A 26,827-nucleotide genomic window follows, 5' to 3' on the forward strand; every position below is an offset into this window, starting at 1 on the left:
TGACTTTTTACATACCGCTATTCACTAGAAACACAAACTATATTAGAAGTTGACAGACAGTTGTGCATTGAGCCTCGTCTATGTTTGAACCATATGTTGTTTAAAGAAGAATTTAACATCTGACCAATTAGACTTTTGGCTAACACTGGCACACACAAGATTATTTGGCTGCCCCCGCGCAGTAACTCCGAGGACCCCCTGTTGAAAATCTCTGCCTTATGTAGTTAATTATAAATGCCATTTTAATGAGCTCATCCATAACGTTTTCTATGGGAGGAAAATGGTCATTGTGTTATTTGAATATACTGTACCTAAAACTCATTTTAATGCTTTTTTTTTTCTCACAAAAATACATTGAAATATATTCCGTTTTCTGCTGCTCATCTGCGTCCAGGTTGTAGTGGCAGCAGAGGGGCCCGGGTGCCCTTTTTTTTTTGGGCCGTCAGGGCCAACAAGGCCTTCTCTGCTGGCCAAGAGATTGTCACAATCAGAAAATTATATCTGTATAATTTTATATATATATTAAAATGTATAAATATTTATTTATTTCATCATTCCCATGAGTCTGTTTAATTGCTACTCTCTCTCTCGTTTGTGCATCTTCCAGTGCATTTCATAAATTAGAGCTTTAATCCAATCAGATATCCCCCCTGTTTTGTCTCCAGGTGAAAAATCTAATCTTAGGCCTTCAGAATTTCCAGGGAATCCCTCTGCTGTTTAGGTAAATAGGGACAATGTTGTCGATTGTCATAGTCTTTAGATTATCAAATTTTGAGTTTGCCCCTGTTAGTATTCTTTGACAGGCCGGAGCCTTCTAGCTGGCCTAGTCACCTACGTCGGCATTTTTTGGATCAGTTAGCCAACTGAAGTAAAACTAGCTAGCATCACATAACCTTAGTTCAAGTTAGTTTAGAGTTTTAGATGTAAAGTTATTGACAGAACGGACTTTTTCTTCAAATGATGAGCAGCATGTCATGACATGTATTTATGTCTCTGCTATAGTGTATTGAAGCTCTCTAGGTTGTGAGCCTTGTGTTAAATCACTTTATTTCACAAAATATTGCCCTAGTTAATCAAAGGTGTTTTAATTGCTGCCATTCATTTGCAATGGGAGTGGCCCTTTGCCAGCAACGAGCTTGCTGCTACCATGAGTAAGGCGGCGCCAAAATAGACTATTCTCTATTTTTTTTTTTTTTTTTAAAGATTATTTTTTGGGCAATTTTAGGCCTTTATTGACAGGACAGCTGAATAAATGAAAGGGGAGAGAGAGGGAGGAATGACAGTCAGCTAAGGGCCGCAGGGTAGAGTCAAACCCGGGCCCGCTGCGTCGAGAAGTAAACCCCATATATGTGCGCCTGCTCTACCAACTGAGCTATCCGGGCGCCCACAAAGCGACTGCCAATCGGAGTGAAGGCAGCGTGACATATGTACGTGGGTTGATCGAGTCGAAGAAAATCATTCAAGACAGCGGAAACGCTTCAGGTCATCATATTTCTGTATATATCTGATATTTTGGGCATTTTATCTCATATATTTTGTTACCCCTAACGAGAAATAAATACTTTTAAATCCAAAAACATTGTTCTTGTGACTTGACAATGCCTCTGAAGTGACTTATGAGACTCTTGCAGGTACTAGGCAATAGCATGCTATTATCAATACAGAAGCGTCACCATGTCAAATGTTCACAGAAACGAATCCATCAAACTTTAGTTCCGAAAAGCTGTGAGAAAATGGAGGAAAAACTTATTTTAGTGGTGTCCACATTCCCGGTCCTGTACAATCTAACCTTAGATTCGTACATTCATACGTATATCTATGGGTCTATCCACACAGTAAACAGAGGGGACGTGCTTGAAGGTAGCACCAGAGAATTTCTGTTTACATTTGCTAAACAACCAGGAGTAGGCTTGGCATGCCCAGGAACGCCCATCAAGCGAGTGCGTGTCACTGTCTTTTGTAGCTAATGTGACTGGAGGGTTCAGTCCATTTAAGGTCACAGCCTGATTTAGTCAAACAAACTACATCAGTAGTTGAAAAAAAGAAGATATGCAATAATGTCCAGAAGAATCACAAACATTTCTCTCTAGTGACTAGAGGGAAAAGCTCTGTTTTAAAAGTATCTTCAAAGTCAACTGGATCTCATTGCCGATCGCCTACACTCGTATTGGAGCTGTGTTCAGTTACAGCTGATGCAAACTGAACATTTTCCAGCTCCTACTGCTGCTGCTTCACAATAAAAGACTTCCATTGGTGTCACCTTTTTCAGCCCTGAGTTTGCAGGTATGGTAAATGAACCATGGTAAACTTCCCTCCATCTTGCCGCTGGCTTTGAGGGCTGTTGCTCCAACTATAGATTGTACTTCTGCATTTGGACACAAAGAGTATAGGAGCAGACCGGTCAAACTCAGACCAAACTCCGATTAAACTGTGAAACTAGACAGTGTTGATCAAATATAAACCAAGACTCTGTTACGGTTACTTACTAATGTTCTCACCTCAAATGTTTTCCTAAACATATTTCAGTGCACTGTTTGGCAGTGGCTATCATACTGTTTCCTGTATTGCGAAAACGTAGGTTAAGTGCGGCGCAGTGCATTCTGGTCAAGTTTTTTACCTTTTGAGCGATACCACAGGTACCACATTCCCTGTTTCTGTTTTCTCTGGCAGTGTAGCTCCAATTTAAAAGAATATTGGTGCCATTTTACTGCATAGACAGTCCAGTTTTATGAAAAGACCCTCTTTCCAGTCATAAAATACTTGTCTTCAAATGATGTCTACTCTTCTCTGTGCCAGAAACGCCATCGCTCCAGCGACTCCACAGCGTCCGGTCGGGACCGCAGCTACAGCACCGACTCAGCTGACATGCTGCCCAGCCGGCTGAAGGAAGAACCCTGGCTGCTTGAGATTTCTAGCAACTTCCTCCAGCAGTATGTCCAGTACCTGCAGAGCATGGGCTTCATTCTTGTCCAGGTCCGACCTCAGTCTCCAGCTCGCAGGTCTGTTTCTGCAAAAATTGCTTCTTTTTTGCATATTTGAGGCTTTCCCTTCAAACAATTTCTTTCTAATCTTTAACTATTTATTAGTTTGTTATCACGTTTTGCCCGTATTGTCTTTGAAACTCAATTTTAATGTTTTCTTAACGCCTTATGTTTAATGTAATTCCATGCTCCTGTGGAGCACTGTCAATCAAAGTGGGCTCGAATGCGTGTCAAACCATCTCTCAATACTCCACAAAAGAGCACACATCATGCATATCAAATCTTGATGGCAGTAGATTAAAGTACATGGAAGTATTCCACTGTTTTTACAGCCCAAGCTTTTGGTTTGCTGTTTTGAAATATATCAACTACCTGATCATTCCATTAGTAAATGTGTTGCACAGTATCGCAAAGTGTTTTTCCTTATGTGGCTGCTAATTTATTGTGTGAAAGTTAAACATGTCGGCCTCTCTATTATTCTCTTAGTCTTTTCTCTTCCTCCATTGTGAGCAGCCATTAGTCATCATATGTCTTTTTATTGTTGTCTGACCTCTGACCTCCCAGCACTGCTGCCCCATGGCTGATGGGAGCAGAGCAGATGCCTGTCCTGCCTGTCACTTTCTAGGCTCCGACCGTGTGACTCTCTCTGAATTATGTCTTAATTCCCCCATCTCTTGCAGCATTGCCCGGGCTCGTGCTGCCATGCTGAGCTCTATGTCATCGGAAGGGAGGATGTCTTTTTCTTATGTAAAGCAGAAGAGTGAGGACAGCCCTAAGGTTAGTGTTCACCAATCTTATTCCCCAAACACAGACACACACACAATCTTGGGTATTGAGCCAGGTTGTTATTGTAACGATGGCCCCTATAATTTCAAATGTGTGCGTAAAAACAGTTCCTCCGTTTGTTCCTTGTAAGATTTTATTTCTAGTTTTCATTCACTCCCTTCTTGAAGCTTATACGTGAACTGCATTCAGTTTCTTAAAGCGCCCATATTATGCTCATTTTCAGGTTCATAACTGTATTTTAAGGTTGTACCAGAATAGGTTTACATGGTTTAATTTTCAAAAAACACCATATGTACTGCACAGCTCTCTCTCACTGCTGCAGATCCTCTTTTCACCTTGTTTCTGTTTTAGCTACAGAGTGAGACCTCTTTTCATCTTCTTCTTCTGTACTATCTTTGATTGCACTCGCACATGCTCAGTAGCTCAGATGTAGATCATGTCAGCTAGCTAACTCTAGAGACAGTAAAAGAGAGTCTGTTTCTCCAACTTTGGTCAGTTACAAGGCAGGATTACCTGGGAGACTTCTAAATGAGGGTGCACATGTAAGTAGTTCTTTTGTAGATTATGGTGAACTTGTGTGTGTTGTAGCAGTGATTTGCTATTGAGAACGACGTAGCATGCTAACGCTACGAGCTAACGGTTGTGGTTAGCCAGCTCATTCAAAATCGGCTCGGACTGTGACGTCACAGTCCGAGCCGATTTTGAACAGCTCACTAGGAGACTGAAGGAAGGACACATTCAGAAACTGTATCTCGCTCAAAACTGCATGGATGGATTTTTTTCAAAGTTTGTATGTGTGTGGAAGCACCAGAGACACAAAAGAACACCCCAAATCCCAGAAAAAGTGTTTTTTTCATAATATGGGCACTTTAATATAAAGAAACTGGAATTAGTAGTAATAGTAGTGGGAGTTTGAACCCCCCTCCTGACACATTTTAAAGTATGTAAAAATACTATTGAATGATGAATGTTTTGTTAAACACTCCCTCATTAAGAAATTCTGGATCTGGCCTCCCGCCCCGTCTAACACTGCTGCTTGTGCTGTGTTGACCGGTGAAAGAACAGTGTGCATCAAGATGGCTAAAAAAACATTGGACTCAGCCATACACGTTTGAGCCTCGTGCCGGGTTCCGACAGGGGGCGGACAGCACCCAAAGCTGCCCGCTCTCCTTGGGCGCACACGCTGTTCAGACAAGATGCTTCGCAGTCAGACCCAGACTGACTGTATAGTCAAGATCAGAAATTTTAGGGGACATAAACATAAGAAAAACACATTTTTGAGTGGAGGGGATCTTTAAGTTAAACACTGTTACTACATGCACAACCTTAAACGTAAACCCAGTCCACAGTGGGAATATCTAACACCAAATACCAAATCTGACAACTGTGAAGCATATCTCCATCTTTTTTAAATCAGGCACTGGCTCCGAATAAAGTGCTGACACAGTTGTGGTGAGGCAGATCATAACAGTCACCATAGGAACTGAGTCAAAGCCCAAAGCTGCGCAGTGGAGATCAAGTGAAGACTTGTTGTAATAGGTATACTAGACTTGTATAGTTATAAGTAGAGCATTAGAAACTGGTACATTGCTGTTCGCGGTATATATTTTCATATTTTTCTGGATTTTTTCCAGTAACCCATATATACACTGCTGCTCATGAGTTTAGGAACCCATGCTAAAGTTGAATAAAAAAAAGCATCTTTTGGAAATTGATCTTAATGCCTTAAGGCCCTGGACACATTGTGGGACTGTCTGGCGAGGTCAGTGACTCAAATCTGTTCGGTGTGTCCCGTGCCGTCGTCCGTCTGGGGCGCTGTCGGCCTTCATTTTGGCCGACCTGACATGTTCGGCCGGCGGCAGGGCCGTCGGGACTCACCCGGAAATAATGACCGGAATGAGGAGACTAGAGTCTCTCAAAATCTGATGAAAATCTTTTAAACTGACCTTTGTTGAGCTGAAATGAAGACAGATTCAGCAACTGCATGGCCTATTTCTCGCTTAAAATGTTTTCAGAAACACGTTTCAGTGAACTATTTTAGTACAATATGAGATCGTATTCTGAACGGCCGCCATGACAGTCCAGGTCTGAATTTCCGGAGAAAACAAACCCGTGTGACGCGTTCGTCCAATCAGCTGCCGGTTTTCATTTCTTGGGCGACATTACAGATTAGCGCCGCCTGCTGTTATAGAGATGTATTACCTCTCGTCTTTTTGGTCTGTTCTGTGGCAGTTTTTTGGACCTCGGGGACGCAACTGATCATATCGACGGGGTTTTCTGTCAACGATCGGCTGTCAGCTATATGTGTCTACACCTTAATAAAAAAATATTAGGAAAAATCCAACCTTGACGGACACCAATTTTCTTTGTGAATAAATAATGTATCGTAAATAAATAAATGTTTCTTCCTTAAAATACAGGGGGCATAAGTATACACACCCCTATGTTAAATTCCCATAGAGGCAGGCAGATTTTTATTTAGTTTTTTCATGGATCCAGTATACTATGCATCCTGATAAAGTTCCCTTGGCCTTTGGAATTAAAATAGCCCCACATCATCACTTACCCTTCACCATACCTAGAGATTGGCATGGTTTTATTAGTGGTTAGCCTAATAGCTGGTTCGTTTGCATTGAGAGATGATTTTATGGAAAGTACCCCATTCCAATCTCTAGGTATGGTGAAGGGTATGTGATGATGTGGGGCTATTTTAATTCCAAAGGCCAAGGGAACTTTATCAGGATGCATAGTATCCTGGATCCATGAAATAACTGGTCTTTAAAAATAAAAATCTGCCCGCCTCTATGGGAATTTAACATATGTACATTACACATGTATTTTAAGGAAGAACATTTATTTATTTACGATACATTATTTATTCACAAAGAAAATTGGTGTCCTTAAAGGTTGGATTTTTTCTCATTTTTTTAATTAAGGCATTAAGATCAATTTCCAATAGATGATTTTTTTCATTCCTCTTTTTAGTCAACTTTAGCATGGGTTCCTAAACTCATGAGCAGCACTGTATGCTTCCGAAGACAATATTAATAGTGACAGAATGTGTGTGGTGTTGTAATAATGAAGAAAGAGTGCAGTGCTCAAATACCTGCTGGGCGTTCAGGAAAAACAGTGCATTTTTCTGTCAGGTAGTGGTAACCTTTTCATTGCTGCTTACATCATTGAGAGGTGGCTTGGATTAGAGGTTACTTGCCCTTTTTTGGGACACAATTTTGACAAGGGATGACCGGTGACTTATTTTATTGGTATTTGGCGAAGAGCAGAAAATATGAATTTGCTCTAAGCCGTGGTCGTGCATGCAGCCTCTGTTTGCGACACACACACACACACACACACACACACACACACACACACACACACACACACACACACACACACACAAAGTGCAGACAGTAGAGAGGCCCGGTGAAGTAAAAGATAATATTCTAAATGTATTATTCTAACATTACCCATACTCACAAAATTGGTCGCGGGTTTAATTACTGTATAAAGAAATGAAATAGCAGCACAAAATATCAGCAACAGGGCTTAGAAACCACCTGTATCTGCCTTCAAGCACCTGCATGAGACAAACTGTGACTGTAAGATTGATATTTTTTTTTTTAAATGGACTTTGCAGATGACAGCCTCTGGCACCACGGCGTATCACCTCCAGAGGGCGCTGCCAGGGGGCATCGTGTTGATGGAACTGGCTTTTCAGGTGAGATTAGGACCACTTCCAATCACTATGCTCACTAACTATACTATACTTGCTAACATCACAAAGGTAAAAATATGTTCGCACCTTTTAATGTTTTAGCACATTTGGTACAATTCATGTATGTTTAAGTATAATGCCAACGATTTTCTGGAGCATACCAAAGATCTTTTACAATGAGTATCAGCGTAGGACATTGCAGTATGAAAAATAAAATTTCACAGACTTGATGTATCCTTTTAAAATGGTCAGGGGCTTAAAGAATGGTTGCACCATGTAACATCAAATGTCACCGTGATGGATAACGAACTTCAGGCATGTTTCAAGTCTCTTTTAGTTTAAGATTTTCATGTTGCACTGAAATGAGTGTAAAGCAGCTCTGAGAATGTTGAACAAGACTGAAAGTCCTTAGTTTAGCATGCTAAAATTTGCTAAGTAGCAGTAAACACAGAGTCCAGCTGAGGCTGATGGGAATGTCTTTAGTTCTGCAGGTATTTGGTTATAAACCAAAGTGTTGGACAAATTCAAATGTTGACCTGATGATGGCGCTAAATGAAAAGTCAGAGGATCCCCAAAAGAGACCATAAATGTTTTTATTATTTTTTTTTATTATATTGCACAGCCTTTCTGTTAGTTTGTACTTCCCAAACCCAAGCTTAGATAATCACTGATTTAATGTTCTCAGACTTGACACAGCTCCTGCAGAGCCATATAAGACATAATATAACAGGTTTCTCCAGCTGAGACAAGACAAGTGAAATAAGGTAAAAGGTTTACTTTTACCAAAAGATATAAATTTGTGATTACATTTCCATGCTGTCAACGTACAGTAAGTTTGACCCTGAATGCGTTGTCTGCTTTTCCAGCCATATTATTTCCAGGCAAACAAATGCCTGGGGTCTGGGGTTTTGTTTTGTTTTTCGTTACTACTTTGAGTAGCTACTGTGGTTCAGTGGGTAATAAACCCACTGAGATGTAATGTTGTGCTTGTGTGGATGGACTTTCGTGGCTAAATTAGTCAGAATTTGCATTGAAGGCCATTTTAAAAGTCTTCAAACATCATCCTGTTTCTCTGAAAGCTGCAGTTGCCCTGATGAACAGTAAAGTAAACGTACCCCCGGTATTCAGTGTGCCATTCTCATAATTCACGGGTGGCTCCATCAGCTTTTAAGCCACACATTAATAATGATCTTTGCATTAAATAATCAGGTGTGTTCATTCTCTTTCTGCCAGGGCTGTTACTTCTGTGTGAAGCAGTATGCACTGGAGTGTTCCCGCATTCCCATGGGCCAGACGGTCAACTCCCAGGTAAATGATTGGCAGAAATTTTGCACTTCTGTGTGGACACACAAAACTAAGCTGTGCTTTTTCTTCTGTTGGGGTTTTGTGGGGATTGAAAGCATGAAAGAGAGAGCAAGAGTAACAGAAAACGGAATCCAAAATTATTTAAATGTCTGTTTCACATGTGAGGGGGGGCGGGTGTACTGATCTTTTCGTATACCAGTGGTTTTACAGTAGGGTCCCGGGACTTCTGGGGGAAGTTTGAGGCGTCCTGAATTGGGTTCTGAGGTTCTTAAGAAGGTGCCAGGGCTGCTGGTTCTGCTTCCAGGGTCTTGGAGAGGGGTCCCAGGTGTCAATAAGATTGAAAGTTTGGATGGTTCAGAGGTCTTTTTTGGGATCTGAAACATTATTTTCACTGTTTTTATTTGATAGATATTATTACAATTAAAAAGAACTACTCTAATGACATTCTCCACTTGATCTTCTCATGTAAAGTGTAGATATTTCTAAAGTTTGGCACTAAAAGACATCTAAACTCTCCAAATATAGGGATAACAGAATAAGCTCGCAATAAATGTCAGTCTTGGGTGGAATGTTTTTACATGGGGGGTCCATGGTGCGAGAATGTTTGAGAATAAGTTTGCTGCTACGTGGTCATTGCTGTAGTTTTGTGTTATTTTGTCTCCGTTTTTGTTGCTATGATATCATTGCTGTGGGATTCCTTTCTATCTTCATCTTTGGTGCCAGATGGTCACTGCTGAGATCACAGATCAGGCAGTGTTATCTGTTGATGAAGTTTGTGCAGCTGGTGCTCTTTGCTCTGTCTGTTCATCCAAAGCAGAGGTTTATGCTCATAGAACCTCATTTGGGGCCCTATTTTAATCACACAATGACCATATCTTACGCATAAAAAAATATTGGGCAGAGAGCAACCAAACCCGACAACAGCCGAGTTTCATTTCGGCGTGCCATCGAGTTACTCGCGGAATTGATGTTAATTAGCGACAGCTGATACGACCTACCGCAGGAGTCTCGAAATAGCAGCTGAGTGGGAACTTTAAAAAAAAAAAAAAAAACTTTTAACTTTGCGTGACACCTTATTTGTACGTTTGGCAGTAGTCTGGCATTACCAGACCTATCTCCACAGCGCTGTGTCAATGCTGAAATATGGTCTGGCTCCACAGAGTAACATTCTGGGATAGGGGAGAAACACTCTGGCTTGTTTGTATTTCCTCAACCAATCACATTCGTCTTGGGTGGCGCTAAGCCCCGGATGCAGCGAGGGGGACCTTGCAAAATAGATTGTGGAAGGGGAGGAGCGTGAGAGATGCATTGGATGTCTGGATGGCTTTATACCTGCACTGTACATCCAGTAAGCCAAACTAATCTTTCAGTATTAGTACTAGTATTTGCTCATTTGCTTCACAGCACGAAGGAACATTGCTTTACAGTACAACCGTGTCGACTAATTTATTAAAGCCGTACAGTTGTTTACATTATTGTGACGATGATGATATTGTTGTTTTTTTTTTTTTTTAAATTAACGCAGTGCAATAAATCAAGCTCTAGGAACTGTAAGTGAAATATTATATGCATTCATTTGGAAACTCATCAAATTTGTTTCTGGACATTGTAGACACTGGAGGCTTTTCTTTGTTTTCGGTTCAGACCCTTTCAGAACATAACCACCTGTGAAGATGAAATCCTTATGCTCTGCCAGAGTGATTCTTCATCTGGAATGAAACTAACTTTGATTCAGTACTTTCACTATCCAGGGTGTTATTCACACTATGTCAATGGACTTCATTGGGTTCTCTGATCCAATGTTGGCTGAGAAGGTAAAGTGAAGTGTATTAAAGGTACAGGAAGCTCAACATTTTGCATTTGTAACTGAATAGGTGTTAATGGGTCTTAATTATATTTGGCCGTCAGCTCTTAGAAATGGCATCAATTGCTATTAATTTGCCCATGTGGTGTTTCTTTCCTTGAATCAAATTATCTTTACTTACTGTTTCAGATGCTGGGTTTTAAAACCGTTTGGCAGTGTTTCGTCACAGGGGAAATCACCTGGGCGTCTCCTCTGAGTGACAGTCATTAGGCTAATTAGTGTAAACTATTACAGGGGAAACGTGTATATTTGGCTATTTTTTTCACCGGTCACACTACCTTCGACAATGGAATTCATTTGCATTGGAAGTAAATCTTCAGAAAATTGCCGTTAGCAAGTAGCAAACTGTCTGAGTTGCACCATCCACTTTTATTTAACCCTCTTCTGCTGGAGTCTTGGATTTAGGATGGTAATGAGACAGAACTTGATGGGACAAATATCTGTCCGGAATAAAACCTATTATATTGTACATACAATATGTACATAAAACATACAGTATGTACAAACAAAACTTACTAATGTATAAATGTCTCCAGTAGTTCACCTTTTAGCCGTGCAAGTAGTCACTACGTCACCAAGCTTCTAGAAGCACGTATTTTGGAAGGATGCACGGAATAACTTTGCTGCGCAACGTCGTGTAACACTTTCAAGAATTTTGTGAGCAACTTGAGCTAAAAGTGAAAACAAACTGGTTTTATGATTTCCACCATTTTCTCAATGGAAGAAACATGATACTAAATCAAGCTTTCTGTGACTTTAAATAAATAAGTTTAAGGAAGTACAACTCTACTTTGAGTTCTATGCGGAAAGCTGTGATATTGTGGTCTACACATAATCAGAGGTTTGCTTTATTTTATTTTTTTCTTTCAGGCCTTTCAGATGTAACTCTAATCCCATCTGCCAACACCCCATGTCTTAATTTCCTGCTTAAATCCTGGTACTATCTTAGGTAACATCACAAACAGTTTCCATTCTCCCGCACTTGTGACTGATCCCTTTTCAGATTTCTGGACAAGTGCACTTTGTTGTGTCAATAAAGGCAGAGAAGGATGTTTTGAAAGATGTTGCGGCAATTGTTTCCCTCTGGATTTGTTGTCAGAATGTCTACAAAGTGATATAAGAGAATGACTGTCAGCGTGACGGTGCCTTTATGCACAGCGGGAGGAGGCACAACAGGGTGTGAGAAAGGAAGAAAGGATGCATCTGTTACAATTGTTGTCTACTGAGGATGTTCTGAAAAAGTCTGAAGAAAGGCTCGAAATTCATTAAACTGGGCCTAAATAACAGTTTAAGCCAAGTTGAAACCAACTCGCCTTAGCGACCCACAGAACACTACACATGCTATAAAGGCTCTTGTGTTCCATGAGAAACAATATGGACTAGTTCACTAATTAGGGGTTACTAATTAAATAATTAATAGATGAGAAAAGACTGTTTAGAATATGATTTACAATGAAATGACAGCATCAATTAAAAAAACACTAGGCTGAAAACACACTAGAGTGGCCTTTCTCAAAGAAGACATTTTGACATTTCACAAAAAGAACACGCGTGAATGATAAAATTAATGATTGCTGAATTCCATTTAGCTGCTTCAGTTTCAGGGTCCTGGTATTGTTCATGCTGTCACACTGTCATGGCCTACTGGGACACTTGAATAGAACAGAAGCACTGTTACTGTTATTGGTAACACCTGTGCTTTTCCTACTATGACTAGTCAGAATGTCTGCTCGGAAAAAGGCCTATAGCACAAGTTCAGAAGAGAAGAGTGATAAAGTCAGCAAACTAACACAGCAAAATTTATTTTGCTAAACTTTGGTGTCACAAACAATGGTGAGTGCATGTCATATGATGGCTCCTTCATTAAGGTACACAGGTTTACAGAGGGATGAGTCAAGGAAACTTTGTAGCTTGTATCCTGTGGTTGTTTCACAATAAAACCTACCCCTGCCTTCACAGTAAAATCCATTTATAATAAACCAGATACCCGAGTTAGTATTTAGTAGCTGTATCTATAACTTACTCTAAAGAAAGCAATGCTGAACGAAATGGAAGCCACATTGCTACCAGTAGTCATGTTTGTTTTATACATTCTGAATGATAATATTCAGTTTGCTTACCACTGAATGAGACATGAAGTCAAATTGCGGTCCTTGCTCCGCTCTGAAGCAGCGAGGCAGCGGTGCTCGTGCACGTCTGTGTGTGGGCAGAGCCCCAAGGGCGAGGGGAGGGGTTAGAAGAAGATGCTACTTTTAAATTTTGCTAGCTTTTCAACATTATCAACCTTGCCTTTAATGATGTTGCAGAAAGTATGTAAATACTGTATACACTGCCTTGCTGTTTTACACATGAACTACTGTAAACACTAGCCACAGCGCTGACTAGTGGTTTTAGTAGTCGACTAGTCAATAAATAGTGCAACCTGTTCCAGACTTTCAATGAAATGGTCCAATCTACAAGAGACATGCTTTTCCTTTATTGACCTCTGGGCAACAGTTTTATCTAATGGAGGTCCACAACTATAATGTGTGTATGTATTGTTTGTCTCATTGCATTTTTGTACCATGGAAAAGGTTTGAAAATCCATGTTCTTATTTATTCTTGTAGTATCTCTTCAGTCTTCCTTTCCATCCATCTGTCTGTGTGTCTGTGTATCTGCCTAGTCCCACCTCATGTCATCTCTCCATCAGGGCAGCCTCCTCACCAAACCTCGGTGCAAGCCGTTTCCAGATGCCCCCCCAGTATCTGACTGTGCGGTATGTCCCAGCCATTCTCAAGGGAGGGGTGTCTCACTACAATCAGGTTTCACCCCTCCCCGCCGCTTTGCTTGCTGCCATCAGTCCTGGTCTCTTCCTTTCCAAATCTACGTCTGTCTTTTTGTCTCTTTGGTAATGAATGAGTTTCAGTGCTCAATGAAGTGTTCTTTCATACTTGTGGAAGATACAGTTGCTACAACATACTGCTTGACTGTACCAGGTTTAGCTGGATGTAGGATCTCAAAGATTGGTTGTACCTGGGCAAAGGTCAGGTATTAAAATATTTTCTTTTTTTGAGGTTCAGGCCTGAGTCAAGCTCCCCTGTGATTTTCTTTTCCTTCTTGATTTTCAACAAATCCATCTCCGTGCTTGCTTGTTTGGGTGTCGTGGGTGTCTCAGCTTGTGTTTTTCTAATTGTCCGTTCAACCACTGTTGTCCCCTCTGCTCTTTCTTTAATAATCTTACTATATTTCCTCTTGCATCTTTGGTTGCCAGGGGGTTGACTGGAGCTAGGACTTTCTTCCAGGCCTACTTCCACTATCAATTCTAGTATCTTTTGGGGTTTAATGGGTCAATTATTGAATAACATGGGGCTGAAAACTGCTGCTGCTCTGCTCGCTATAGATGATCATATCGACAGACTGTAAAACTTCTACAATTCTATTGGTTCCTAATGGTAATGTTTCAATGACTACATATTTTTAGTTCCCCACAGTTTGATTCTAGGGCCACCGCTGTTTAAACTCTACATGATCCCACAAGCTTAAATTATGCAAAATTACTGTGTGCAAGTCAGTGATTTGATTTACTAAAAAGAAAAAAAATGATCATAGATACCCATACAAAATCATATGTAGGCATATGTGGTTTGTGGACATACCTAATATTCCTAATGTCTGTAATATTTCATAACTTGGACTCATGACCTTGGTATTTTTATAATCCCAGCTACGGTCCTCGCAACATGAAGACAATAAATCTGCTACCACATTAAATATATAGTGAAAAGTAAAGAATGTATATCTAAGAAAGACCTAGAAAGGTTTGTCAGATCACTGTACTAGCTACCTGTGTGTAAAATCCTTCCTTACTACCAAAATTACATAGTGTTTGTGTATAAAATACATGTCAAATTCTGTTGTTCCTGGACAGAAAATGCAGGAGTACAACCTCAAAGTGAAATGTTGATGGATGTCACCATTTTTAAGCTTTCCTATCATGACTGTTCTTGTCTTTATTTTAATCAGCTTGCTTTGTGTATTGTCTTCTTCTTGTATGACCCCAAATTATTACATCTTCTTCAATCAATGTCGCCACTGTCATTCATTTCACTTCCACTGAGTGAGGCAGACGGGATACGAGCTGCAGCCCCTCGTCTTAACCTGACAATTTATTCTGTCAAAGTTACACAGGGCGTTTAATTAGCTAGAACCGTTTGAGATTACATGTTAGGAAATAATAAATGTTAGCTTTATAGTCAAGAGGACACATGCAGGAAATGTACTAAAGAGGTCTCTGTAGTCACAGTGGCCTCCTGGCTCCATCGATAGCAGACTAAGAGGTCACACTTCATTTGTCTGCCAGACTGCGGGGAATACCACCGATGAGAGAAAAGTTAAAGTTCATCTTTTCATACCTCTGTGCCAAAAGAATATTCTTCTTTCTCATCTCTGTGTTGAGGTTAGTGATGATGGTGAACATCTCCTGCCTTTATGCTAGTACAACAGGAAAAGGGGCTGAATGGTTCCAGACATTGACACAGAGATAAAAGTTTTTCTAAAGAAAGCTATGCAGTTTTTCTTGACTCTTTGATTTAATAAAGCCTATTTGTATAGGTGCCAGGCAAATGGTCCAGATGAAAGTAAACGCGCGAGAGTAGCGTTCAGCTCTCCCTGTAAACTCCCATTGTGCTGTAATTACCTGCACACCGTAGCCTCACGGCATTTGCAATTAATGCTTTTGTCAGCCCCCTTTGATGTTGGATTTAATTAAATAAAATACTATTATGAATATGTTTGATATCAAAGTTGCTAACAAAAGGCTCTCACCAAGTAGCAATGGGAGTCACAGAGCTGCAGGGCTTAAAGCCGTCAAAGCTGGGAGCAGCTGGAATGGCAGGGTGTTCCCCTTCAAATGCAAAACAGGTTAAACCATTTAGTGAAAGTATGGTATATGCCAGATTACATTGACTTTCTAGGGATCTGTGTAATGATAATGGCCAGCTTCGAGGTTGGATTTAGAGTACCTTCTGGATTTTGAGGCCATACTTTTTTAGTGTGACTTCTTTCGCCCTGTGATTATCCGCTAGTCATTCTGTGCTGGTAATGACTGTGTCCACCCCTCTGTTTTAGCTCTCCATGCTCTTCACTGAGGAGTGTGATAAGGTGCGGGACTTGATGCACGTTCACTCCTTCAGCTACGACTTCCACCTGCGAGTGGTTCACCAGTACTTGGTTGGCTGCCACATGACACTACGCCAGGGCTACCAGCTCACCGACTTCCTGGACGACTTCATCTCCCATCACCCGGACATTCCCAAGTTTGGCCGCAACCACGTCTTCCAAGGTGACTTTGGTGTAAAGAATTATTTAAAGTTACCCTGCAACTCCCAATTGCTGTGGAAATCTAGAATCACCAGAAATAGGCAGATTCACTAAAGGTTTGTGCTTAAAAGAGCAAATTGCTACATCAGAATACCATGTGGTTAACCCACAGTGGATAAAGAGTAGAGAGTGAGCTACCTCTGCTGTCTTGGCTTAGACTACATCCACACTACTACGTTTTGGTTTAAAAATAAATATCTTTTGCTTAGTTTACGCCTCGCGTTCGCACTACCCATTTACTCATACCAAATCTCTGTTTCATTAAAACAGAGATTTGGAAACGCTACTGTCCCCGTTTTGATTTGAAAACTCTGGGGTTGCTTTATAGTCAGGATGGGCTCAAACCTTTGGAAACGAACACGCACGTCAGTCAGTCTTATTAGTTAGGTAGGCTTACATACCTTTCAGTAACAGTTCCACCTTGTCCTCAGTCCAAGATAATAAATCCCTGCTCTTACTTTTCACCATTGTTGTTCTTGCTCGGAAGGAAGGAGATTAGTTTTGCTACTGGAGTTGAAACTCTTGTGTAGACAAAGATAGTTTTTGGCTTCACAATGTATTAGAATCTATGCCTCAGGATCTCACCCCAACTGTCAATATCTCAATATTGATATCACACAATCTAAAATAATGCTATTCTACCTGTGACTATTTCATCCTGCTGATGCTTAGAAGTAACATGTAGTTTGGAACTGGTTTCTCAAATGGCAGTGATACTGAAAGTAGTGATTTTAGTTTGGGTGTATACATGCTTTAACACCTTTTGTTTATTGAACAAAATAAATGCACAATACATCAGCATTAATTAAAGAAGTTTGCCGAAATCTAAAGTTAGAAAGGTTTTTTCAGATTTATATCAAGAACTACTGGATTAGGAAATGCATAAACAAGCCTAGGAATCTGACCAAGCATTCAGGGCCAACTTTAAAAACTTGACACTTGGAGTTTGGTGCAACTGACACATTTCGGTGCACCTAGCACTGGATGCAAGTAATGGTGCTTAAAGAGTAACACCAAGGCTAATAATTCTGCTTGTGTTGCCATCTATGGGATGCTACATGCTCTGCCCCCACCCTCTGCAGAAAAACACTTCACATGTACTATTGGTAGTGATGACCAAATGAAGCCTCATGAAGCTTCATGAAACATTTTCAACAAGTTCCTACAGTTCTTTTCTTTTATAACTGTTAGGAGCATACAGTACATGGTAATTCCAACGTGGGGTACACCACAAACAACACTGTTACTTTAAATCTTCAATTTCTATTCCGGTGGCTGTTGGTGGACTAATTCCACTTCTATATTTTACTTGAATATACTTTTGTATTTTCCTTAACCATTAGATACCCACCATAGACCCGTTTTTGTTCAAGTTTAGCGTGTATAAGGGCCTAAAATATTGTGATTTAAGTATATGATGCCCATCCCCATGCTCTATAATGTCTTATAAGAACCCATTTTCATTCAGACATATTGAGGTGAGAGGTCAAGGGACCCCTTTGAAAATGGCCATGCCAGTTTTTCCCTCACTGAAATTTAGCCAAACATTGGAGCATTATTCATCCCCATTTCCGAAACGCTAGCATGTCATGTCATATCATGCCTTAGGCCTTCTACTTTCATGTGATACCGATATCTATTCAATTAAATTTTATTTATAATACAAATTCATAACAAGAGTTATCTCAAGACACTTTACAGATAGAGTAGGTCTAGACCACACTCTGTAATTTACAAAGACCCAACAATTCCAGTAATTCCCCCAAGAGCAAGCATTCAGTGCGACAATGGCGAGGAAAAACTCCCTCTCATATCATATCTCCTCCTATCTATAGAAGCCAGCCAGCTACTTACAGCTTCTTAAAGACAGTAATGTTGGCATGGGTCTCAGTTGCGAGAGTTTTTTTGTGATTGTTGCGGGCAAAAATCCTTGATTATGCGGCACGTTTTCTCAAAAAATGCGATGGAATATGCGGGATATTTATGCAATTTTATGCGATGAAATTGCGGGAACTAGCAAAAACTGCGGGAACTTGCAAACACTGCAGTTTGATGAAAAAGAGAAAAAAAAGTTATTCCCCCAACACCCTGCTTTTTGATGATGTTCACGTTGCGTAATTACGTCACTTCATAACGTTCCCATGGTAACGGGGGAAAATGACTGCTCTTGTGTGAAGTAAACGCAACATTTTTCAACTTTCTGCTAAGATATATGTGACTTTTTTGCAACGAAAATGCGGGGATTATGAAATCATGCAAGCCCCGTATATTTTGCGCGGAAATCGGCAATTTATGCAGCAAAATGTGAAGAAAATGCGGCGTATTTGAAAAAATGCGGCCCCCGCATCAATATGCAGACTTTGGCTGATTATGCATTGAATTATGCAATTGCATAATTGCATTTTTCTGGAGGGACTGGCTATTAACCTGCGCTAAATGTCCGGTGTCTCCTCCAGCTCCCTTTACTGCCCACTGCTGGCCAAAAGAGAATCCCCTTAAAAAAATCTTTGTTCAAAATGTTTCACTGTCACAGAAAAGAGATGATATAAATCCTAACTGCTTTCATTTGTTTTCCTTTCCACTATGTATGTGTGTATCACTGCTGTTTCTGTCTTAGGAGGAGTTATTTCTGAGTCATTGAAGAGATAAAAGAGAGATATTTGCATCATGTTTTCGCATGAAGGGTTTTAAAAGCTCTGTGATTATCTTCATGAGAGCCTCTGATCCTTGTATACATCAGGGAGCTTGTCCATCGCCACGGGGATGATAACTGCTCATCAGCTCTACAACTACATCACGGACCACGCCAGCACCTACGGCATGAAGCCGCTCCGCATGTCCAAAGCTGCGGTCGCCACCGACAAGAAAGGGACGCCTGACCTGCACGAGTATGCACTAGTGGCTCTGTGGAACAGGTGAAAATACATCAGAATCGCAGAATGCATATAGTCTCATTAGGGATGGGGATCTTTAATTATTATTGATATTGATACAATTTTCGAGACTGATTAATGATCCGAGTCTCTATCAATACCATTATCGATACTTTTCTATTATTTGGTGGTAAGACGAGACGATAAATTCTTCATCCTAACAGAACTATTATTGCTTCTATTGCAAAAACTGTGAGTCTGTGACTGTTTGATTTCTTCTCTCTCTGTCGCTGATTAAGCGGCCCACAGAGCGTTGCTCTCGGTATCCAGTCCGACTAAGTTTTGAATGATTTGCGGCGGGGGGGCTAATTTTTACCTCTGGTCTTTACCCACACACTGTGCTCGTAAATCATTGTTCCGATCTATTTTTAGACATAACGTTATATGATCCACTAGTTTCGATTGCAGTATCGATAAGCTCGGACCTTATTGATTTTGGGGTTTTGAGAAATTTGGAATCGGGTCCTTAATAGAACCAGGTTTCCAGACCCATCCCTAATTCTCATGACATAATGGGTTGCCTGTGAAGGACAAAAACTGTTCAGGTCTGCTCCAAGATCACTGGAGTCCAGATTGTTTTTTTATCGTCATCGCAATATCAACTGCCGCAATACACATATCACGAAAGGTTGCAACATACCACGATGGATGCTACGAGATTTTTTTGTGTTAGTTGAAAGAAAATATCAGTAGAGCACTGCACATTAAAATGTAACTGTTCTTTTTTTAGTGCTGTCTTTATGTTCAATTCAATCTTCAATTTGTTTATTAAAGGTCCCATGACATGGGCTCTTTGGATGCTTTTATATAGACCTGAGTGGTCCCCTAATACTGAAGTCTCTTTTATATAGACCTTAGTGGTCCCCTAATACTGTATCTGAAGTCTCTTTTATATAGACCTTAGTGGTCCCCTAATACTGTATCTGAAGTCTCTTTTATATAGACCTTAGTGGTCTCCTAATACTGTATCTGAAGTCTCTTTTATATAGGCCTTAGTGGTCGCCTAATACTGTATCTGAAGTCTCTTTTATATAGGCCTTAGTGGTCCCCTAATACTGTATCTGAAGTCTCTTTTATATAGGCCTTAGTGGTCCCCTAATACTGTATCTGAAGTCTCTTTTATATAGACCTTAGTGGTCTCCTAATACTGTATCTGAAGTCTATTTTATATAGACCTTAGTGGTCCCCTAATACTGTATCTGAAGTCTCTTTTATATAGACCTTAGTGGTCCCCTAATACTGTATCTGAAGTCTATTTTATATAGGCCTTAGTGGTCCCCTAATACTGTATCTGAAGTCTCTTTTATATAGGCCTTAGTGGTCCCGTAATACTGTATCTGAAGTCTCTTTTATATAGGCCTTAGTGGTCCCCTAATACTGTATCTGAAGTCTCTTTCCCAAAATTCAGCCTTGGTGCAGAACAGCCACTAGAGCCAGTCCCACAATGAGCTTTCCTTTGTATGTGCCATGTCTGTGTCTGTAGCTATTGAGGAGGAGAGGGGGGGGGCAAGTTTCTAGCCACTGGGGGGCCATAGGCAGGCTGGGGGAACTCATATTAATGTTAAAAAACCTCATAAAGTGAAATTTTCATGCCATGGGACCTTTAAAAGATTGTTCGAAATGATTTTCCTTCCATTTGTTTTAAATTTAACACACAGTTTGTTGTGCAGCCCTAGTTCAGAAAGCAGAAAAAATAACTCAACCTGACCATGCACTTTTTAGGGAACTTTTTGTTATGCCATCAGGTCTGCCCTTTAGTTTAACTCTATTATGTTCCTGCCTGGAAAACTAATTGGAATGTGAATTCTTTCATTCCTTTGGCCATTAGGCTACTGAATACAAACCGTTGATCTGATCTATGCTTTTTTTTGCCACTGACATGTTGATGTTGATGTCCATGCTGATTGTTGTCGTACTTATTTCTTACATGGATGGGGTGGACTGGAAAAATAAATTACCCCTTGGGGATTAATAACGTTTTCTGAATCTGAATAAACCGCTTAATTTCAACCTTCTCTTTCTTCTCTTCTTTCTTGCTTTAGTTCGGGTTCTTACAAGGATCTGGAGGGCCTGCACCACCATGATGACTTTGACGTGTCGCTGGTGGTGTGCCATAATGCCGCTCCATTCGAGGAACAGTCTGACGGGGAGAGGCATCTGCTAAGGTAAAGAGATATGAAAGAACGGATAAAGGAAGACATAAAGCGTGAGCCCATAAAAGCAAAAAGATTTCCACCTGCTTTTTCTTCTGAAATTGTATTTATTAATTGATTAATTGCAATAAATAGTGACTTGACTATGAAAATAATAGTTCATAGCAGCATTAGTTTGGTCAAGATATCAATTGTCCATATTGATTATCTAAAGTAGTCTGATTGATACTGGATTTTTAAGTTGATGCCAATATCGATATTTGAGTTTAAATAAAATCAAACTACAGTATATTTTGCTAAATATATTTTAAATTCTTTTTATAGAAACACATAATGCTAACATTTCGTTTTTGATAAAGATACCTTTGATTAGATCACTGAGCAGGACATAAGGCATATTCACATTGTTGGGATAAAAACTAAAAGCTTTTTTTATTATTATGTATGTGGTAGTGATGTCCAAATGAAGCTTTGTGAACCAATAGTTGTATTTTTCGACCCAACTAGATGGCGCTCTTGGTTTAAAGAAAAAGGTTCAAAGAATGACAATTCAGATTGCTTTCAGTCTCGCATTGACAGACATTCCTCAACAGCGCTGCGGAGGAAGATCTGGCTAGTCCACACAGCATTCTGGGATAGGAGAAAAACTTGCTCTAGCTTATTGGCATTTCTTTAAACCAATCACAATCGTCTTGGGCAGCGCTAAGCGATGGACAGAGCAATGGTGCCTCTGCAAAATAGCCTCAGCAAGGAACTTGTTTTGGTGGAACACGTGTACGTTCCAAAGTTGTTTTAGTCAAAAAACTCAGATTGGACAGATAGTCTAGCTAGCTGTCTGGATTTACCCTGCAGAGATCTGAGGAGCAGTTAACCATAGTCCTCAGAAATCCACCGGAGTTTAGAACGCCAACACAAAGGAAGAGGAAGGTGACGGACATATGGCCAGAAATCAGGGTCAACCGGCAGCACCTGAACAATCCAGGTAGTGGAATGTCGTCGATATAGACTGATGTGCTTCCAACCCTTTGTTAAACAGAGAGCGCCATCTAGTGGGAAATGCTTCACGAAGCTTTATTTGGATATCACTACTATGTGGTGTGTTGCGACGGCTCTGCGTTTACGGTTGTTTTGTAACAAGCTGAGCTGGAGCACCAATGCTTGAACTGAAATATGGACCAAAAAATGATTAGCCTACTATTGTGACTGTATTTTCCGAACAGAATAACAAACTGGCCTCATATTGACACCAGACAAAAACATTAATAATCAAATAACAGGATGCACCGGGAGTTCGGAGTGGTAACTATTGCACCGACCAATACGCAACGCAAGACCCTTGCTTTACCGCTGAAACTTGAATACGCCTTTACAGTAAATATGACAAGAGATTTTAAACTAAAGATTTACAGTACATGTCCATGACAAGTTTATTCTTACACTGTCCCAGCTGTTTTGATCATAATTCTTTAAATGTCTTTCTTACTATGTTTTGAAAGAAAAGGAATAATACATAGAATTTATAAGCAATAAAATACAATGTTGCACTTCAGTACACTTAATAAACTTCATTTATGCTCCCTGTTACGTACGAAAATAGATCCATGTCCATTTTAAACGATGTAAGCATCACTACCCGCATACTTCCATGCGTCCTTTATGTTGGTGTGGATGTTAAGCAATACATCCAGTAAAGGGGGCTCAAACTCATCGGTCTCGCCCAGACCTTTACTTTTCCTTCGTCTCCATCCAATTCCCATTTAATTCCCGTCCAATCTCCTCCCAGCTGTTGTAAAGTAACTGTTCGTCTCTGTCCCTGGGCGAAGTAAGTAGCCTAGCTCCGCCATTTTTAAAATGTCTTTGTCATGTCCTATGGTCTTGTCTCGCTTGAACTATTGGCTACACTTCCTCCACATTTTCCAGTTGTACTGCTCCGTTTCATCCATATCCGTAAAGCTTTCAGACAACGTGCACATAACAGGTGAAAGAATGTCGGGAAATTAAATTCCAATGTCATGTTATTGCCAGATTCCACAGTGGTGGCTGTTCAGCCAAAGTTACATAGTCCTGCTTTTAATGAATGATTGACGGTTAGAACAGTCATCTTTACATAGTAATAACTTTCTACAACAATACAGATATATCTGGTATGTATCAGTCCGGCTATAATCTCAAGAAGCATATGCTGCAATTGAAATGAATGCCGTTCTTAATTCTCATATATCTTCATGTGTAGGTTGCGGTTCTATGTGATCATGACGAGTCAGAGAGAGCTCTTCCCCCGCCTCACTGCTGACATGCGCCGTTTCAAGAAGCTTCCTCAGATCTACCGTGATCCTGGTGAGCCGGGAGGCCGCCCCCCACCGGACCAGGCCGGGGGGTCACGTGGCGGCGACCAGGACCTCTGGGAGGAAACACCATCTGAAGCTGCAGCCGCCTTGGCTCCCAGCGACGGCAACGAGTTTTACCCTCTAGCGGGGGCGGGCCCCGAGGCTCAGGGGCTGATCTACCCCTCCCCTCTGTTCCCACTGCTCCACAACGAGGTGGCGTCGGCCCGCAGACAGATCCAGGCCAGCGTGGAGCAGGCCATGGGACACTGCCGCAGGGACAACCTGTGGAGGAGGCTGTTCCACGGAGAGCACCTGGCCCTGGACAAACTCAAGCTGACCAAGCTGTCCTTCAGCGAGCTGGAGGAGCTGCTGGAGGCAGTGCAGAGCCGCTCGGTGGGGGAGATCGACCCACAACTGGTAAGATTTTGAATTTTTTTTCCTGCCAGATATTGTGATTACAAATCCATTTGCAGTTTTATTTTTGGTTGTATATTGCACCTTCTACCATCATGTTAAATTAAGTAATACAAAAAAAATTAAAATCCTTTCATTCATCAGTTTCTGTAAACAATCTGTGATATGTAACATTATTCCAGCATTTATCTTATTAAAAAACAGTAAATATAATACATAGAGGAATAAAAAAAAACTTTCAAATCAGATGTTAAAAGGAACCCCGACTAGTACGACATGTTGGCCTTATAAGATTAACGTGGGCGTCAGCTATAAAAAGGTGCTACAAAAACACTCCAAATGTTTTGTTTTTTGTTAAAAAATGCAGAAAATATGTTCCCTCGTAGGGCGCCATGGTTATTTATGTCGCAATGCATTCTGGGGGTAGTGACGTGTATTGGTTGTGTACCCACATACCGGCTATTGACAGTACAGTAACATCAAGATGGAAAACGTCTGCCGTTCAGCCTTTTCAGTTTGACCGTAGGCTTAAAGGACGAACCTAGGGGTTAATAACAGATGTGTACCAACTCTGTCGTTCTCTGGGACATGTTTTCATGCTAATTGATTGTGTTTGGAGCTTCAACGAAGCTAGCGGGGACCGGTTAACCTAGCTAACAACGCTAGCTAGTATTCGGGGCACAGGGAAATTAAAAACAAATCGCTATTTATACCACAAAAAAGGCTCAAAATATCACCAAACGTCAACGGTTGCATAGTGAGGGTCCCTACATGTTAACTGAAGCACTCAGAACTTTGTAAGTGTACATACGAAGAGCTGCGGGAACTCCGTGAAAGGGCTATGAGAGAGAGAGAGCTACCGGTAGTCAATGCCACAACGTGGACAGTTATCCACTGAGTAAGTAAACTAGCTAGCTAGACAAGTTATGTTTACATCGGTGCGATTATTTCAGATACATTGTGCAAATTGCTTTTGATTTTAGTTGGCATCGCCAGCTGTAAGTCATGACTGGTTTTCCGAAGTACGAGGCTCTGTTGCGGCATGGCTCTCTCTCTCGTAGCCCTTTCACGGAGCTCCCGCAGCTCTTCGTCTGTACACTTACAAAGTTATCAGTGCTTCGGTTAACATGTAGGGACCCTCACTATGCTACCGTTGAAGTTTGGTGATATTTTGAGCCTTTTTTGTGGTATAAATAGCGAATTTGTTTTTACCTTCCCTGTGCCCGAATACATGCTAGCGTTGTAAGCCTTCACCAACTGCCATGCTTCGCTTGTTTGCAAGCCATGATGGCTCTCTCTTTCTCATGGGCGGGCCAAATTCTCTGGACGGGCAAAGCAGAGAAAGGGGAGGTAACCTTTCCCCTTATGACGTCATAAAGGGAAGATTCCAGATTGGCCCATCTGAGCTTTCATTTTCTCAAAGGCGGAGCAGGATACCCAGGGCTCGGTTTACACCTATCGCCATTTCTAGCCACTGGGGGACATAGGCAGGCTAGAGGAACTCATATTGTTAAAAAAACCTCATAAAGTGAAATTTTCATGCCATGGGACCTTTTAATTGTTCAGCCCTAATTTCCTCATAAGCTTTTCATTTGACATTCATCCACTATCCTTTGAGTCAGCACTCACCATGAACCTTTGGGTGCACTTATCAAGGCCTGATGTACCCGGTGAATGACAGCGGTGTGTGATGTGTGTGTGCAGGACTGTTTCCTGACCATGAGTCCGGCCTGGTACCAGAGTCTGATCAAAGTCCTGCTGAGCCGCTTCCCTCAGAGCTGCAGACACTTTGACGACAACGGCATCCAGTATCTGGTGAGAAGATGCACCTTTCCTCCATTCTCTTTGTATATGAGATACAATGAAGCAGAATCAACGCTGACTCTGATGAATCAATCAAAGATGTGTAACTGGTGTTTTCTGGTTTTAAGTAGGGCTGAAGGATTTTGGAGAAAAAAATCAAATTGTGATTTTTCTGCCAGATATTGCGATTACGATTCGATTTGGGATTGTTTTTTAAATAGTTTAGCTCAATATTTCAATAATCACTCAGTTCAACAGCAGCATCTACATATTACACCTTCTACCATCATGTTAAATAAAGTTATACAAAATAAATTAACAATCCACTGAAAATAGGACATTTCTGTAAACAATCTGTGATATGTAACATTCACAGCAATTATCATATGAAAAAACAGTAAATATAATAATAATAATAAAAAAGAGGAATAAAAAATGTTAAACCAAATGTTACACCAACAGTGTTTCCTTTTATATAATTTTAAACCAGACTTAATTTTCCTACGTCCATGTAACTCTACCTCTAATGCTCTTTTTTTTTTTTTTTTTATTCCATGGTGTTGTAGTTCTTTCTTTCGCTAGTCCAAATATAATTCGCTTTTGTATTACGACTACAAATGAGACCAACATGCAACTGATGTTCCGGACGCTGATATCTGACTTTTTTTATGTTGTAATAATAGGTCTTAAATTTCATTCATAATGGTCTTAAAAGTCTTAGATTTGACTTGGTGAAACCTGCAGAAACCCTGACTTCACTAAGTCCCCCAAGTCCGCCTCAGCATTTCTCTGGCTTTAGCATGATATAAAACATGGGAACAGTCATTTCATTGAAAGAGTCAATTTAGTCACTGTGAGAGCTCAGCTTTTAATCCTCCTGTTGGCCTCGGGTCAAATTTGACCCGTTTTCAAATTCTCAAAATCAGATACATGGGGTTCTTTTTAACCAAATTGCCCAAAAATTGCATAGATGGTACAATTAACAAGTATAATTAATGATCACTACTTTCATTGAATTTTGAGTGTTTTATTCAATTGTATAGCATTTGGAGAAAAAACTAAATGTAAATGGTTTAAACAGCATCCTGACTAGACTTTGACATACACCAGTCTCTGATTATCCATCAACATCCGTTCCTTTAATATTAGTCAAAATAATTAATAATAAGTAATAAGGTATAATTTCA

General features: G+C 40.5%; 1 protein-coding gene across 6 annotated transcripts in view; it reads left to right on the forward strand.

The window, feature by feature from the left end:
- The window catches only part of szt2 (SZT2 subunit of KICSTOR complex), a 161,174-nt gene that overhangs the window by 132,074 nt on the left and 2,273 nt on the right, over positions 1-26,827 (forward strand). For 5 of the 6 annotated variants that reach the window (XM_028586980.1, XM_028586981.1, XM_028586984.1 and 2 more), the window contains 10 exons: positions 2,797-2,999; positions 3,662-3,758; positions 7,405-7,485; positions 8,716-8,790; positions 13,342-13,407; positions 15,759-15,972; positions 18,751-18,925; positions 20,986-21,108; positions 23,330-23,840; positions 25,542-25,652. In XM_028586980.1, coding sequence (XP_028442781.1) covers positions 2,797-2,999; positions 3,662-3,758; positions 7,405-7,485; positions 8,716-8,790; positions 13,342-13,407; positions 15,759-15,972; positions 18,751-18,925; positions 20,986-21,108; positions 23,330-23,840; positions 25,542-25,652 — 1,656 coding nt within the window. The remainder of the gene's footprint in view (positions 1-2,796; positions 3,000-3,661; positions 3,759-7,404; positions 7,486-8,715; positions 8,791-13,341; positions 13,408-15,758; positions 15,973-18,750; positions 18,926-20,985; positions 21,109-23,329; positions 23,841-25,541; positions 25,653-26,827) is intronic. The other variant, XM_028586986.1, reaches the window with a different exon arrangement.

Source organism: Perca flavescens, chromosome 9 (assembly GCF_004354835.1).
Source record: "Perca flavescens isolate YP-PL-M2 chromosome 9, PFLA_1.0, whole genome shotgun sequence".
Classification (NCBI taxonomy): domain Eukaryota; kingdom Metazoa; phylum Chordata; class Actinopteri; order Perciformes; family Percidae; genus Perca; species Perca flavescens.